The sequence below is a fragment of the Pelobates fuscus genome, chromosome 12 (assembly GCF_036172605.1).
Source record: "Pelobates fuscus isolate aPelFus1 chromosome 12, aPelFus1.pri, whole genome shotgun sequence".
NCBI lineage: Eukaryota > Metazoa > Chordata > Amphibia > Anura > Pelobatidae > Pelobates > Pelobates fuscus.
The window spans coordinates 118,436,849-118,451,471 of NC_086328.1; the positions used below are offsets into that span (position 1 = coordinate 118,436,849).

General features: G+C 35.0%; 1 protein-coding gene across 1 annotated transcript; it reads right to left on the reverse strand.

Moving 5' to 3' along the window:
• Window positions 1-2,018: 2,018 nt before the first annotated feature.
• LOC134578553 (apoptosis inhibitor 5-like) lies at window positions 2,019-7,649 on the reverse strand. The gene is made up of 13 exons (XM_063437527.1): window positions 7,578-7,649; window positions 6,972-7,133; window positions 5,317-5,410; window positions 5,035-5,100; window positions 4,719-4,870; window positions 4,412-4,618; window positions 4,215-4,319; window positions 3,958-4,047; window positions 3,648-3,814; window positions 3,442-3,535; window positions 2,736-2,792; window positions 2,540-2,616; window positions 2,019-2,091 (listed from the first exon to the last, which is right to left on the reverse strand). The coding sequence occupies exons 1-13, from the start codon at window positions 7,647-7,649 to the stop codon at window positions 2,019-2,021; spliced, it is 1,416 nt and encodes a 471-aa protein (XP_063293597.1).
• Between the last annotated feature and the right edge of the window lie 6,974 nt (window positions 7,650-14,623).

A 14,623-nucleotide genomic window follows, 5' to 3' on the forward strand; every position in this document is an offset into this window, starting at 1 on the left:
TAGCTTGGATACCTCGTTGGTTTAAACATAATCGAGTTTACACCCTGTTCCAAATTATTATGCAAATTCTATTTAAGTGTCACAAAGATTAAATACTTTGTTTTTTAAGTTTAACTCATGGATGGCATTGTGTCTCGGGGCTCTTTTGATCGCTGAAAACAATCTCGGACTCCTGTGATAATTAGATTGCCAGGTGAGCCCAATTTAAGGAAAAACTACTAAAGGAGGGTGTTCCACATTATTAAGCAGAGCACCATTTGCATGAAATATGGGGAAGAAAAAGGATCTCTCTGCTGCCGAAAAGAGTGAAATAGTTCAATGCCTTGGACGAGGTATGAAAACATTAGATATTTCACGAAAACTTAAGCGTGATCATCGCACTATTAAGAGATTTGTGGCTGATTCAGAGCACAGATGGGTTAGTCCAGATAAAGGCACATTGAGGAAGATTTCTGCCAGATCTATGCATCGGATCAAGAGAGCAGCTGCTAATATACCATTACATAGCAGCAAACAGATATTTGAAGCTGCTGGTGCTTCTGGAGTCCAATGGACATCAAAGTGTAGAGTCCTCCAGAGTCTTGCAACTGTGCATAAACCTTCTATTCGGCCACCACTAACCAATGCTCACAAGCAGAAATGGCTGTATTGGGCATAAAAATACATGAAGACTAATTTTCAAACAGTCCTGTTGACTGATGAGTGCCGTGCAACCCTGGATGGTCCAGATGGATGGAGTAGTGCATGGTTGGTGGACGGCCACCCTGTTCCAACAAGGCTGCAACATTAGCAAGGCAGTGGTGGAATCATGTTTTGGGCCGGAATTATGGAAAGAGAGCTGGTCAGCCCCTTTACGGTACTTGAAGGTGTAAAGATGACCTCTGCAAAGTATGTGGAGTTTCTGACTGACCACTTTCTTCCCTGGTACAGAAGGAAGAACTATGCTTTCCATAATAAAATCATCTTCATGCATGACAATGCACCATCTCATGCTGCAAAGAATACCTCTGCATCAATGGCTGCTATGGGGATAAAAGGAGAGAAAGTAATGGTGTGGCCTCCATCCTCCCCTGACCTCAATCCTATTGAGAACCTGTGGAGCATCCTCAAGCAACAGATCTATGAGGGTGGGAGGCAGTTTACATCCAAACATCCAAACTTTGATTGAAGTAGCTTTTGATTTCAGTAAATATGCTGCAAACACAACAAATGCCAGTTTTCAGTTCTTTACAACCTATAAAGTGTTTTGAAACTTACTGTGAGTAATAATTTGGAACAGTGCATTGTAAGTTTTTTAAGTTTTAAAAAAATACTGTTATCATTAGGAGGTTTGTTCAATAACATTTGAATTGTACTCTTAATAGTTGATAACATGAGAATTATGCTGACTGTTTTTACATCAATTATTTAGGTAAATGAGAAAAATATCATTTGCATAATAATTTAGAACAGGGTGTAGTACAATGAATACAAAAGTACTTTGAAAAGTAATTTGTCTGTCTCCTATTATAATGCATATAAACTAAACATTTACAAGAAAATATGTTTACAAAACTATTGTTAATCTGTTACAGTTCTATGTATGCTGAAAATCTTGAGGTCAATTAAAAAAAAACAATATTAATTAATTGTATAGTAGTTCCAAAAACTAATGTCCAGATAAGAACAAAAACTATTGCTAGTCCCAAACAATTAAAAATAATTTACCAAAATGATTGCCACCAGTTTTGTATTTCATTTGATTAGTAAGGTTCTTAATAAAGGGCAATTTTCTCTACTTTATATACAGATTATACACTAATGTGATCAATTTTAGGAATTCAAAGTGAATTTTAAATCAAAAGGCAAAAATGTATTTTAAATTGACTTTAAATGCCAGACTGTATATAGTCATATACAAGTTCAAGAATAAAGTTCTAACTTAATTAATGTGGTGGAAAAAACAAATTTGTATAATGATATTTCAAGGTTCCATCAACTTACCATATGGGTTATCTCCAAAGTAACTTGTATATATTTTATTTCATCAAATCTGTTTTCTGCTTCTTTGGGGGAGACATAGAAGCAGTCATTTCAAGTTTTCTTTTTTGTCTGGAAAATAAGAATATATATCAATGTCAATCTCATCTCTACAAACTACAGTCTGTGCAGATGTAAACTTTCAATAACAATTTTAAAAATATACATATAACTATTCATACACTATTGATAACACATCACATTAAAATAAGTGTGTGCCATTTCTCGGCCGTGCCATGGAATTCTGCCCAGTTTCTAACCGACTGCCCGTTAATAGTTTAGCTATCTAACCATAGTCCCATCTGGGGCTCCTGTTTTGGAATCTGAGACTTCTAATGTCTGACTATGTACACATGGCCATCTCATTAGCAAGTATCCCTCAGTTATCATTTTTTTTTCAGAATGTAGCTTTAAATAATTTATACGTGCTGCTATAGAAATTTTACTTATGTTTCGTCAGTATTGGAAAGTCAAAAAAATATGTAAAACTTAAATGAAATGATTATGGCTGAACACGTACCCAATCTCTGCTTCTGTCTCTGGGGTCCAAGAAAGTGTCACCGAGCTTTTGTAGGACGGAGGAAAGCTAGACAAATCCTACAAGAAAAAAAAAAACCAGAAAGTTATTTTTTTTCTGTGGAAAAGGAAGCACACAGACAATTTTGTAATGAAAGCATATTTAAGAACATTTAACTAGAGTGGGGTCTAATGCTTACCTCTCTCAAAGTCTCAATGTTGCTCATTATTTTTAAAACCTCCCTTTTGATTTTCCGCTGCAAAAGACAAAAGATAAAAACATTTGGTTAGAACATAAAGATATAAACTCGATCAAATATATATTTTCAAAGACTGAACAAGAGGAACAATAATTCAGATTGCTATAACAAAAATACTCAGTTAAACGGGCAGTCTCGGCTGGATTATACCATATCTTGCATTACCAAGTGTCTCCTCTCCCCAAACTTTAATTGCCATGTGCAATGTTATGTCAACAGCAAGGTATTCAAGGAATTGTAGTTCATATGTCAATGTTATACCGTAGAAAGCTAACAGCTCAACTACATAAGAAAGAAAACCCCCACTGTCAAAAGTTGCTGGAAAGGAGAACAGAAATTCAACTTCCAACAAACATTAAGGAGGTGTGACAGCTCAACTACAACTCCTAAAAACGTTAGTCATGACATTGTTTTATATACAAAACAATATATATTTATAGAAAAGACCAAAGACCTTAAATAACTGTAACTTAACCTTCATATTGCACCTAACATTTGTGGGTGACATTAGTACCCCTGCAGTTCAGAAGTTTGACATTTCCAGATAACTCAGTGGTTAACCAAGCAGGTCAGAATGCGAAGTGTGTGCCATAATGTTGGTCTAAATAAAGTGATAACGCAGAGTTAATAAAACCCAGATTTTTACCTCTCCAGGTTTCATAACTTCCTCTGAATTTTCTTCCAAAGCCAGACGCAATGGCTGAATGAATTCTTGAAGGTTTTCAGCAAAGTATTGTAACCTGCAAGATATTAGTGGTGTTAGTAAGCTCCTCATTTGCCACATTTTATAAATACAAACTGGAATTTAATCATTTTATAGTGGCACTAGCACTATATTAAAAAACAACTTACCTGATTTGAAAATCTGCAAGTTTCTCTCCATGCACTCTCATGGTGAGAAAGTCTGGAAGCTTTTTTCCTAGCTGTTGTAATACAAATAGTAAGCACTCGATATGGCTGAAATGCAGTTTAATGTCTTCATTGTCTTTTGCATCTTCAGGGGGAAGAGGCAAGTAATTCTGTACCAAAAATACAGAAAGATGACAGTTAATTCACAATGAACCATGAGCTTTGGCACCATTGACTATTTTTGGAAAAGGTAACATGCGACAGGATCTCAGAGGGCCATGTAGTGAAGAAAAAAAAAATGAAAAATACATACCAGTAATGTATCAAAAACTGTAAGCATACAGTATTCGATTTTGTCATTTACTCCACAGAATCTGCTCATTTCTGCCAACAGTTTCAGCACCTACAGAGACAATATACAAATAGGTTTAAGTCATGCTCCAGTTTGGTCAATCTGATGTAGACACAGATGTCCAAGATACTTTCACTCATCTATACTGCTCTGACAAATAAAACTGAATACTAATTAATTATAAAATAATTATGACCTAGAAATTAGACACTACATACCTCAAGGTGGACATCATTGTCATCTTCTAGATTGTTTAAGGAGCCCAATATGGGAAGAATCTTCTCACAGAAATGAGTCACAAATGTATTAGAGTGGACATTTGTCTACAAAAAAAAGTTGTGAAAATTAGTATAAGTAATCGAATATATCAACTAAAAAGTACTGTGCATAATATATAAGAGCAAATATAACTTACCGAAAAGAAAGGCATAACTTGTTGAGTACACTTAATAAAGCGGTATATAGAATCAAGACTGTCAGCATTTTTAGTTTCATGCAGATCAACTTCCATGAACATGAGATCCACCAGCAGCTGTCTACCTTTGTCATTTTGCATGATATGTAAAGAAGAAAGGATTCTTATGAACAGATAAAAATCTTCTCCACCGACAACCTTCAACATCTGAAAGTAGACATTAGACCGTAGATAGTTTAGATAAGAACTCATGAAATTGAAACATTATGCAAGATTATATATTTTCCCAAAATATTTCTAAACTCACCCTCTTGTAATTAAACAGAATTAATTGTTCGGCTTCTTTCGACATCACTTCCTCCGGCAGAGATTTTAGCTTCAAGGAAAGAAATTTGATGGCTCGCTTTCGTACAATTTTCTTTCCTTTACGGATATAATGAATCATCTTTTTTAATGTGCCTGCAAAAATATAACAATAAAATAGTTTCAAGATTAAAAAAAAATAATAATAATAAAAAAAATATATATATAAAAGTTAAGCTTTAATTTATATATATATATATATATAATTCTGTAACATCACTTTATTTGTCATTGTATGGAAATATAAAGATTCTGCTTACCTTCGGCATCCACTTTTAAAATATGCAACAAAGCATTATTTGCCAAGTCAAGTTCAGCCACGTCATCTAAAAGAGAAAACAAATGTTATTCAGTTGCTTTAACTTTCGCATCAATGCTGTGCTTAGCTCAGGTGAACTAACATTAGTTCCTGCTTAGCAGACATCGTTGGCAGTACAGTAATGGATACCCATTAGACTTTAAAGTCCATTTCTTAGTTCAACACAATTCAAGTCAATGAAAGACTTAATTTAATGCTTGTGTGCACAGTCTGTATATCATACCTGTCTTTAACAACTGTATAAGAACATCGGCAACGTTAGGTAGGTTTTCATTCGTGGCAAATTGCAACAGTCCCCGTACTGCTTGATGGCGAACCTGGTAAGAAAACAAAAACAGACGATCAGTAATTCTTATCTGCTTTCATTTATTTCCTTGGGCACACATTGGAATGTATGTTCAGGAGAGGTGAGAGATAATAAGAGATCCATCAAATAGAATCCTTTAAACATAAAGAGACACTTCACTACACTGGGAAATGTGGGAGTTGACTAGAGAATTTCACATGTGGATACTTTACAGGAGAATTGGAAAGACTTTTACAAGCAAGTCAATTCCCCAAAATTGTTAATGCATTGATCATGCTCCAGAGTTGCAAAATATAGACAAAACACAACTAAGTCTGTAGAACCTCAATCCACTAGTTCGGTACTTTCCAATTACCGTGTTTTTTTATTCCAGGAAATATCCCCCCCTCCCATAGTATTCTCCCCCCCCTCCCATAGTGTCCCCCCCCCCCTCATCCCATAGTGTTCTCCCCCTCCCATAGTATTCTCCACCCCTCCCATAGTGTTCCCCCCTCATCCCATAGTGTTCCCCCCCTTTTCATAGTATTCTCCCCCCCCATACTATTCTCCACCCCCTCCCATAGTGTTCCCCCCTCATCCCATAGTGTTCTCCCCCTCCCATAGTGTCCCCCCCCTCCCCTTGTCCCATAGTGCACTTTCCCTCCCTTGTCCCATAATTACTTACCTGTCTTGAAGCATGGGCCGGCTTCACAGCGCGCACCGCGGTACAGGAACTTCAATTTCAGGTTCCGGTTTCCGGCGGGACTGAAAGGAAGTGTGCACACTGAGTGCCACTTCCTTTCAGTCCCGCCGGAAACCAGAATCTGAAATTGAAGTTCCAGTACCGCGGTGCGCGCTGAACACCGGCCCACGCTTCAAGACAGGTAAGTAAACCTTCACATTCGCTCCATAAGACGCACAGACATTTCCCCTCACTTTTGAGGGGAAAAAAAGTGCGTCTTATGGAGCGAAAAATACGGTATATCGGCGTATAACACGCACACATCATTTGCCCCCTATTTTCAGGGAGAAAAAGTGCGTGTTATACGCCAATAAATACGGTAGGTTCACCGTAGAAAGTAAGGTTTATTTACTAAATTGAGAATTGCTGGGAATTTAAAGTAAAATCAAATTTAATTTTAAATCTAAGGCTAAAACAACAAATTGAACACAGAATTGACTTGAAGATTTTTTCCAATTTGCTATTTTGACTTAAATTTGGAAATTCACTTTAAATCTGTTGCAAATGTCAGTTGAACAATATATTTCTACCAGCCATTTAACAAATATATAAAATTACAAAACTGAGAGAGAACCACAAAAGGCACAGTTTGTATGACCTAGCTATAAAACACTGAATTGTGACAAATTAGCATGTTATTTTACATTATTTTGTAAAAACATTCTATGTGATGCCAATTTTGTCTAAATGTTGCAAGTTGTATGGTATTTTAATAGAACTGAAAATATTCCTATATACACGATTCATTAGCAAATTGCATTGTTCAATACACCATGTATACAGTAAATAGTTTGGTTCTATATGTTAAAAAACTAGAAAGACAACACTTAACCGTGATTGTATTACTTACTGAAATATATTTGTCGTCACACAAATCAAGGTGGGCAGTGAAAGCAACAGCAGACAGTTCTGGAAAGTACTTAAAGAATTTGGGGATCAATCGGGCTGCCAACATTCTTTCCTTAAATCCTCCACTGATGCCATCCAAAATTGCCGCATATGATCGTTTGTGCTGAGAAGCGATAAAAACATGAACTTAGAGACAAAACAGGGAACAATGTTAGCATGACAATTGGTTGTATGCTCAAATGATGTAGCATTTTTTAGGTTTTGAGGACAAAAATGTTTAAAATACAACAGCAGTTCTCATATACAAAAACTGCATTAAGCAGCATTGAGCTGTATTCAATGTACTAGAGAAGAATGTACAGATTCCCCACCCTTTCTGGTCACTCTGAATTGTAAACAGTCTAGCGCTATTTTTTTCCATGTTTGATTGAAAAAGCAATGTTTAAAATCCAGTTCCAATCTGGATTCATTTACATTTATTGGCATACTTAGCTAACAAAATAATTCAAGTTCAAGCTGTATTAAGACCCAAGGGAAATATATATATGTAGTTAAAATTGTAGAAAAGGTAGGTGGACTAAAGAGGACTATTAAGTCTTAGCCGTACCTTGGGCAGATCCTCCTCCTTGGCATCAGCCAGAATCCAGTAATTACGATATAATTCACCCATTGAAGCCATTACTGCATCTGCCTTTCTGTTCACAGAAACAAGATGCACAAAGTACTCTGGAGCTTCTTGCAAGAGTTAGCAAATAGATATTGTGAGAGATTGGTGGGAGATGACAATTTGTGTCCTGTCAAAGTGGGCAGTCCTATGAAACAGACCTATCCCAAGCAATGGGGGGAGGGGCTACTAGACAAAAAAAGACCATAAGACTTAATTAGCATATGTTAATGAAAAGGCATTTTGCATATGTTTTATAGAACAAAGCACTAATTAAAAATCCTTGAACTTTTAGATTTGAATATTTTGGTTTCAGTAAATAGCAAAATATTTACTATAGATTTATATATATACACACACACACATACACACTGCATCTCTTTACCAGTGTTTTCGGTATCAAATTTAATTCATTTTTGGATTAAATTTGTTTTTTCACCAATGGGCATTTAAACACTATTAGCACTTCATCATGCCCTGCTTTTATAAGATAAGTACATAGTGCCAATCATGGGTTCTTCGTGTAGCATGATCAATCTGTCAGTGCTTTTCTTTCCTGTGTCTGGTCAACCTTGCATGACTGGCATGGCTGGACAACTTATACTAGGTACAGTGATACCTGAATAGGAGATCAGATGAGTTTAAAAATAAGTATTTTCCAAATAATCTCTAGCTAAATAGCTAATTTGAGGTCTGCAGAAAGATACTATGGATAATGATTGTAGGGCCTGCAGAATACTACTTAAATGGTTTTATAATTTTGATTCTATATAGATTTTTTGTATGGGAGCCATATGAGAAGAAGCTTACCCAGGACACCATTCATATTACAGTCACCCTTGCCAATGAGAATTCTTATAAGGAATTGGAGAAGGGTAGAATAAATGAAAATGTGTTCCAGATGAGTGTGAAAAGAATATTTTTCCATTGCAGACATTGTAAATATTTGGAACTACTTGTAAAACAAAGACTTTTGAAATAAAAAATAAATATTTTCCAAACCATCTATTTTAACAAACATCGTGTTTAGTAACTATGATGTCTACTCATTTTACTATTCCAAACTAATTCTGGTTAATGAATTAAGCACATAATTTACTTTGAACAATGTTATGCAGTGTTTATGGGGAAAACAAGGTGCTCAGATTCAGTTTTAGTTTGTATTTTGCCATAATTTAACATGCGATATTATTACAGAAAAATAACTCAATTTTATATTAGGCATCTTACATGAAATGTAATGTGTCTTATTCTGTTATTTTGAACGTCTTTAGACATTTAGTCTATTAATTAGGGTCAATTATGACACCCTATGGACATTCCTACAGTTTGTCCTGGGGGAAGTATTTCACTCCCTATTACAAATCTACACTTCCACAGCTATTTACAATGTATTGATAAGGAATATGTAAATCATAGTTAAATGAACTTATTGTATTGTGAGTGGTCTAATAGAAATCCATTCAAAGGTGTTTTTAGTAATGGTATATAAACAAAAACAAGGTGTTGAGTGTACTGTTTAAGTGTAAGTTGGTTTACAATACTAATTTAACTTTTTTAAATTATCAATATGTGTGAAATAAGACTGGTTTAAGCAATGATTGTTTAATGATGTGGCCACGTTTCTCATGCTAGTATTGACAGAATTCTGTCTTACAACACATTACATAGACCCATTTTAAAGGGGTTTAAGAATAAAGTATATTGTGAAAAAAAATTTAGAAGACCACATGATTTTTGCAACTGGGCACTTCCATTTTAGCTTCCTGTCATTCATTTTTGTAAATATTGTAAATGCTAGTGATATGACTGCCCTTCCTTAATATTTTCTTACTTTCTGCTAGATATTCTACCAGCTAGTAAATATATATGACCATTTGTATAATATTTATTTTATCAAATCCTCTGTTGTAATTTTTCCCACATGAAAGTGAGTCTTACGTGACATCCATCGTAACCTGCACATTTTGCATAGCATTCTGGGACCGACCATGAAAATGCTGGATTGTGGCCAATGCATATACATGCTTTTTATCCCTGTGTCCTATGAATATATGGCTAAATGATTAAAATGCAACTCTAGATATATAGTATGCAAGTTTAGGTTGTTATGGTGTATTCCCAGACGTTTAGAATGCATAGTCAGATTGTCAGGGCACATGGGACAATTTTTAGATTGCATGGTCAGACTGACAGTATACAGGGATAGATTTTTAGACTGCATGGTCAGACTGTTATGGTATATGGGTCGATTTTATATTGCATGTTCAGATTGTCAGGTTACAGGGGTAGATTTTTCAGACTACATGGTCAGACTGTTGTTTCTGGGTAGATTTTATATTGCATGGTCAGACTGTCAGGGTACAGGGGTAGATTTTTCAGACTGCATGGTAAGACTGTCAGGGTATAGGGGTAGATTTTTCAGACTGCATGGTCAGATTGTTAGGGTACAGAGGTAGATTTTATATTGTATGGTCAGACTGTCGGGGTACAGAGATACATTTTTATATTGCATGGTCAGACTGTCGGGGTACAGGGATACATTTTTATATTGCATGGTCAGACTGTCAGGGTACAGGGATACATTTTTATATTGCATGGTTAGACTGTCAGGGTACAGGGATACATTTTTATATTGCATGGTTAGACTGTCAGGGTACAGGGATACATTTTTATATTGCATGGTCAGATTGTCAGGGTACAGGGATACATTTTTATATTGCATGGTCAGATTGTCAGGGTATATGGGTAGATTTTATATTGCATGATCAGACTGTCAGAGTACAGGGATAGATTTTCAGATTGCATGGTCAGATTGTCAAGGATCAGATGTAGATTTTTCAGACTGCATGATAAGACTGTCAGTGTACAGGGGTAGATGTTATATTGCATGGTCAGATTGTAAAGGTACAGAGGTAGATTTGTTTAGACTGCATGTTAAGACTGTCAGGGTACAGGGGTAGATTTTATATTGCATGGTCAGACTGTCGGGGTACAGGGATAGATATTTAGGTTGCATGGTCAGATTGTCATGGTATATGGGTAGACATTATATTGCATGGTTAGACTGTCAAGGAACAGGGATATATTTTCACATTGCATGGTCAGATTCTCAAGGAACAGGGATAGATGTTATATTGCATGGTCAGACAGACAGGGTACATGTGTAGATTTTCAAATTGCATGGTCAGACTGTCAGAGAATATGGATAGATTTTTGGAATACCTGGTCAGGTGCATGGTGCATAGCCACCCAGGTGCATCTTTAAACATCTAGGCACATGGTCTGATCCTAAGGGTACACAGTCAATCATCCTAAATCTGATTTCCCAATGTAATGCAATCTATAACTGCTCACTGATTAGACCAGCTATGAGTTAGATAATATATTATAATCGTATAACATAGCCTCCTGCAACCCGCTCCAACTTAGGGGAGTCCTTAGCCCCTTGAGTCTGAAGGAGGACCAAGAACACATCTCCTGTCGACATCTGTATTCATTTAGTGCAACAGATGTGCCAGTTGGAAACTAAAAATATTATTCTTTATAAGGAATGTCTAATGGCACGGATAGTGGCTAGGTTAACGGTCCTCAGATTTTAGATTTCAGTTTTAGTTAACTCATAAGTGGTATCTTTGAATCCTCGTTTGTAGTATCTTAATGAAAATTGGATTGAGAATATATCATTAAATCACTTAGCGGCTTTGTGTGTCACCTATTTCAACAAAGCCACTAAAATTACAAGGTTTCAAGGTGGAAAGGGTTAATAAGAGTAGTTTTATTTATGTGGTTAATGGTGAATTAAAAAACGGTAAATCATTTATTTTTCCCTCTGAATTATTTTGGCCTACATTTAGCAGTTTCAGTGTGTTGGTCTTTTTTATTTTCAGTTATCATTTCAAAGTCATGTACTTTGTCACTGGTTAGAGAGGCTGTTATAGGAGAATTGCCGTAAATATGTTTTATTGTTCTTTCAAGTAAATGCTAGCTATGGACTATTATTTTTATGAATAATAAGCATTTTGCTTGCTTAAGACCCTATAAGATAGTGGTTCCTAACCCAGTCCTCAAGTGCCCCTTAACAGTCCAGGATTTAGGGATTACCCTGCTGTGTCGAAGATGTTTTTAGAAAGATAGAAAAAACACTTTAGACACAACAGGGTAATCCCTAAATCCTGAACTGGTAGGGGGTACTTTAGGACTGTGTTGGGAACCCTTGCTTTAGGAAGATGACCAGACCATTATATGTATATATACATAAAACATTATATGGACAATATGTACAGAACACAGTATTTAGCGGTTTATGACATAGAATCCTATTTTATATAGGATATACAAGTTTGTTTATCAAAGATACTCATAATTTAACTTACGTTGTAAGTTATAGATAATTGAAATTTAAACTGATATTTTTATAGAAAAATAGCTATAGTTATATTGGGCATTTTACAGAACATGCAATGTGTCTTATTCTGTAATTGTTAAGGGCTACATGATAGAACATTTCTATTCTAATATTTGGGGTCAATTCTTTTACATGTGTATGTATTGGACAAGTGTATATCTACACTTCCATAGATACTAAACTAGCAATGCTCCAGACATTTACATTGAATGGAGAGTGAATATGTAAATCATAGTAGAATTAACATTTTTTTTTGTTGTGCATGATCTAATACACATTCATTTAAAGTAGCTTTCAGCAATATTAGATAAACAAAAGACTGGGTGTTGGCTGAATTGTGTCAGTGTAAGTTTGTATACAATACTAACTGGAATTTTAAATGATTAATATCCTTGAAATAACACTGGTCCATGGGGCTGCCATGTTAGACCATCTAGTATTGACATGACTCTATAATACATAATGTAAAAGATACGTTTTAAAGAGAAGCTTACTTCTTTTTTTTTTTTAATTCTGTTTACTTATCCCTATATTTGACAAACATGCATGAGTTTGTAAAATATGCAAACATTAATCTAAATGTAGAAACATGTACACCCTTTTATTCTGCAACTGGGCACTTCCATTTTAGTCTTCTGTCTGACATTGTTATAAACTAGACTTAATGCATTCTGTTTCAAATGAATCATGATTTGCCAAATTTTGAGCAATCGGTGAGTTGACTGAATTCCATAACTATGAATCACCATATGACCAAATCACGGCATCCAAATTAAAAAAAAAAAAAAATTAAAATGAAAAGATGATTGGTGCAAAAAAAGGATTATTGATGAATAGGGGGCAGGGGGTTATTAAATATATAATAACTAGAAAAATATAGATTTTTTTGTTCTCTTTTTTCCCCCCCTCTATTGGTTACGTCATTACATGAACAGCAAACGAAATGGCTTGAAAATGCCAACAAATACTGATTTGTACTGATAGGCACATTTTCATGCCATTTGGTTCCCTGTTCAAGAATATAAATTACAATACATTGATATGACATTTTTGTTAGTCCGAATAATTTGTACCAAAATGATTGCATGGATGAAAATCATTGGAATCAAAACTCCACATTAATAAAACCGAATTTGCCAAAAACTATTTTTTTCACTGTTCAATACTACAAATGTAAAACTACAAATGTAAAACTACAAATGTAAATTTTTTTGCGGATGATACTAAGATATGTAACAGGGTTGATGTTCCAGGAGGGATAAGCCAAATGGCAAATGATTTAGGTAAACTAGAAAAATGGTCAGAGTTGTGGCAACTGACATTTAATGTGGATAAGTGCAAGATAATGCATCTTGGACGTAAAAACCCAAGGGCAGAGTACAGAATATTTGATAGAGTCCTAACCTCAACATCTGAGGAAAGGGATTTAGGGGTGATTATTTCTGATGACTTAAAGGTAGGCAGAAAATTTAATAGAGCAGCAGGAAATGCTAGCAGAATGCTTGGTTGTATAGAGAGAGGTATTAGCAGTAGAAAGAGGGAAGTGCTCATGCCATTGTACAGAACACTGGTGAGACCTCACTTGGAGTATTGTACGCAGTACTGGAGACCATATCTTCAGAAGGATATTGATACCTTAGAGAGAGTTCAAAGAAGGGCTACTTAACTGGTTCATGGATTGCAGGATAAAACTTACAAGGAAAGGTTAAAGGATCTTAACATGTATAACTTGGAGGAAAGATGAGACAGGGGGGATATGATAGAAACATTTAAATACACAAAGGGAATCAACACAGTAAAGGAGGAGACTATATTTAAAAGAAGAAAAACTACCACAACAAGAGGACATAGTCTTAAATTAGAGGGACATAGTGATTAAGGATGGACTGTCACTTTGGTATAATTTACACCATAAAGCATTAAAAATCACATATCATTTGTGTATTTTTTAAAGAGATTTTTCCATTTTCTTTTTAGATTTCCAATAAACATTTAGTAAATGTCCCCATAATTCAGTTCAGACAATAAGTAGCCATGGCAAACATTGCAAATGAGCGGAAGAAAAATATATATTTTTTAAGTTTTACCTCTTCTGTATGTTCTCTCTTTGCTGACTGCCAGGTGCAAAGGAAAGTTACAAAAAGAAAATGTATTGTTTTCAAACAATATATTTTATTTTTATATATTTTTTTCATCTGCCCGTCTGTCTGTCTATCTAAGCATAATATTGAAAATGGGGGCAATAACAGTTTATATTTAAAATGGGTCTCTGTAATGTGTTGTAAAACAGAGTTCTGTCAATATTAGCATGACAAACATGGCCACCTCATTAAACAATCATTGCTTAAACCAGACTTCTTTCACAGATTTTGATAATTTAAAAGTTAGTATTGTAAATAAACATACACTGAAACAGTTTTTGTTTATATACCATTCCTGAAAACGACTTTGTATAATATGTGTATTAGATCACTCACAATACAATAAGTTAATTTAACTATGCTTTACATATTCATTATCAATAAAATTTACTTAGCTGGACTATTGCTAATTTAGTCTCTATGGAAGTCTGGATTTGTAA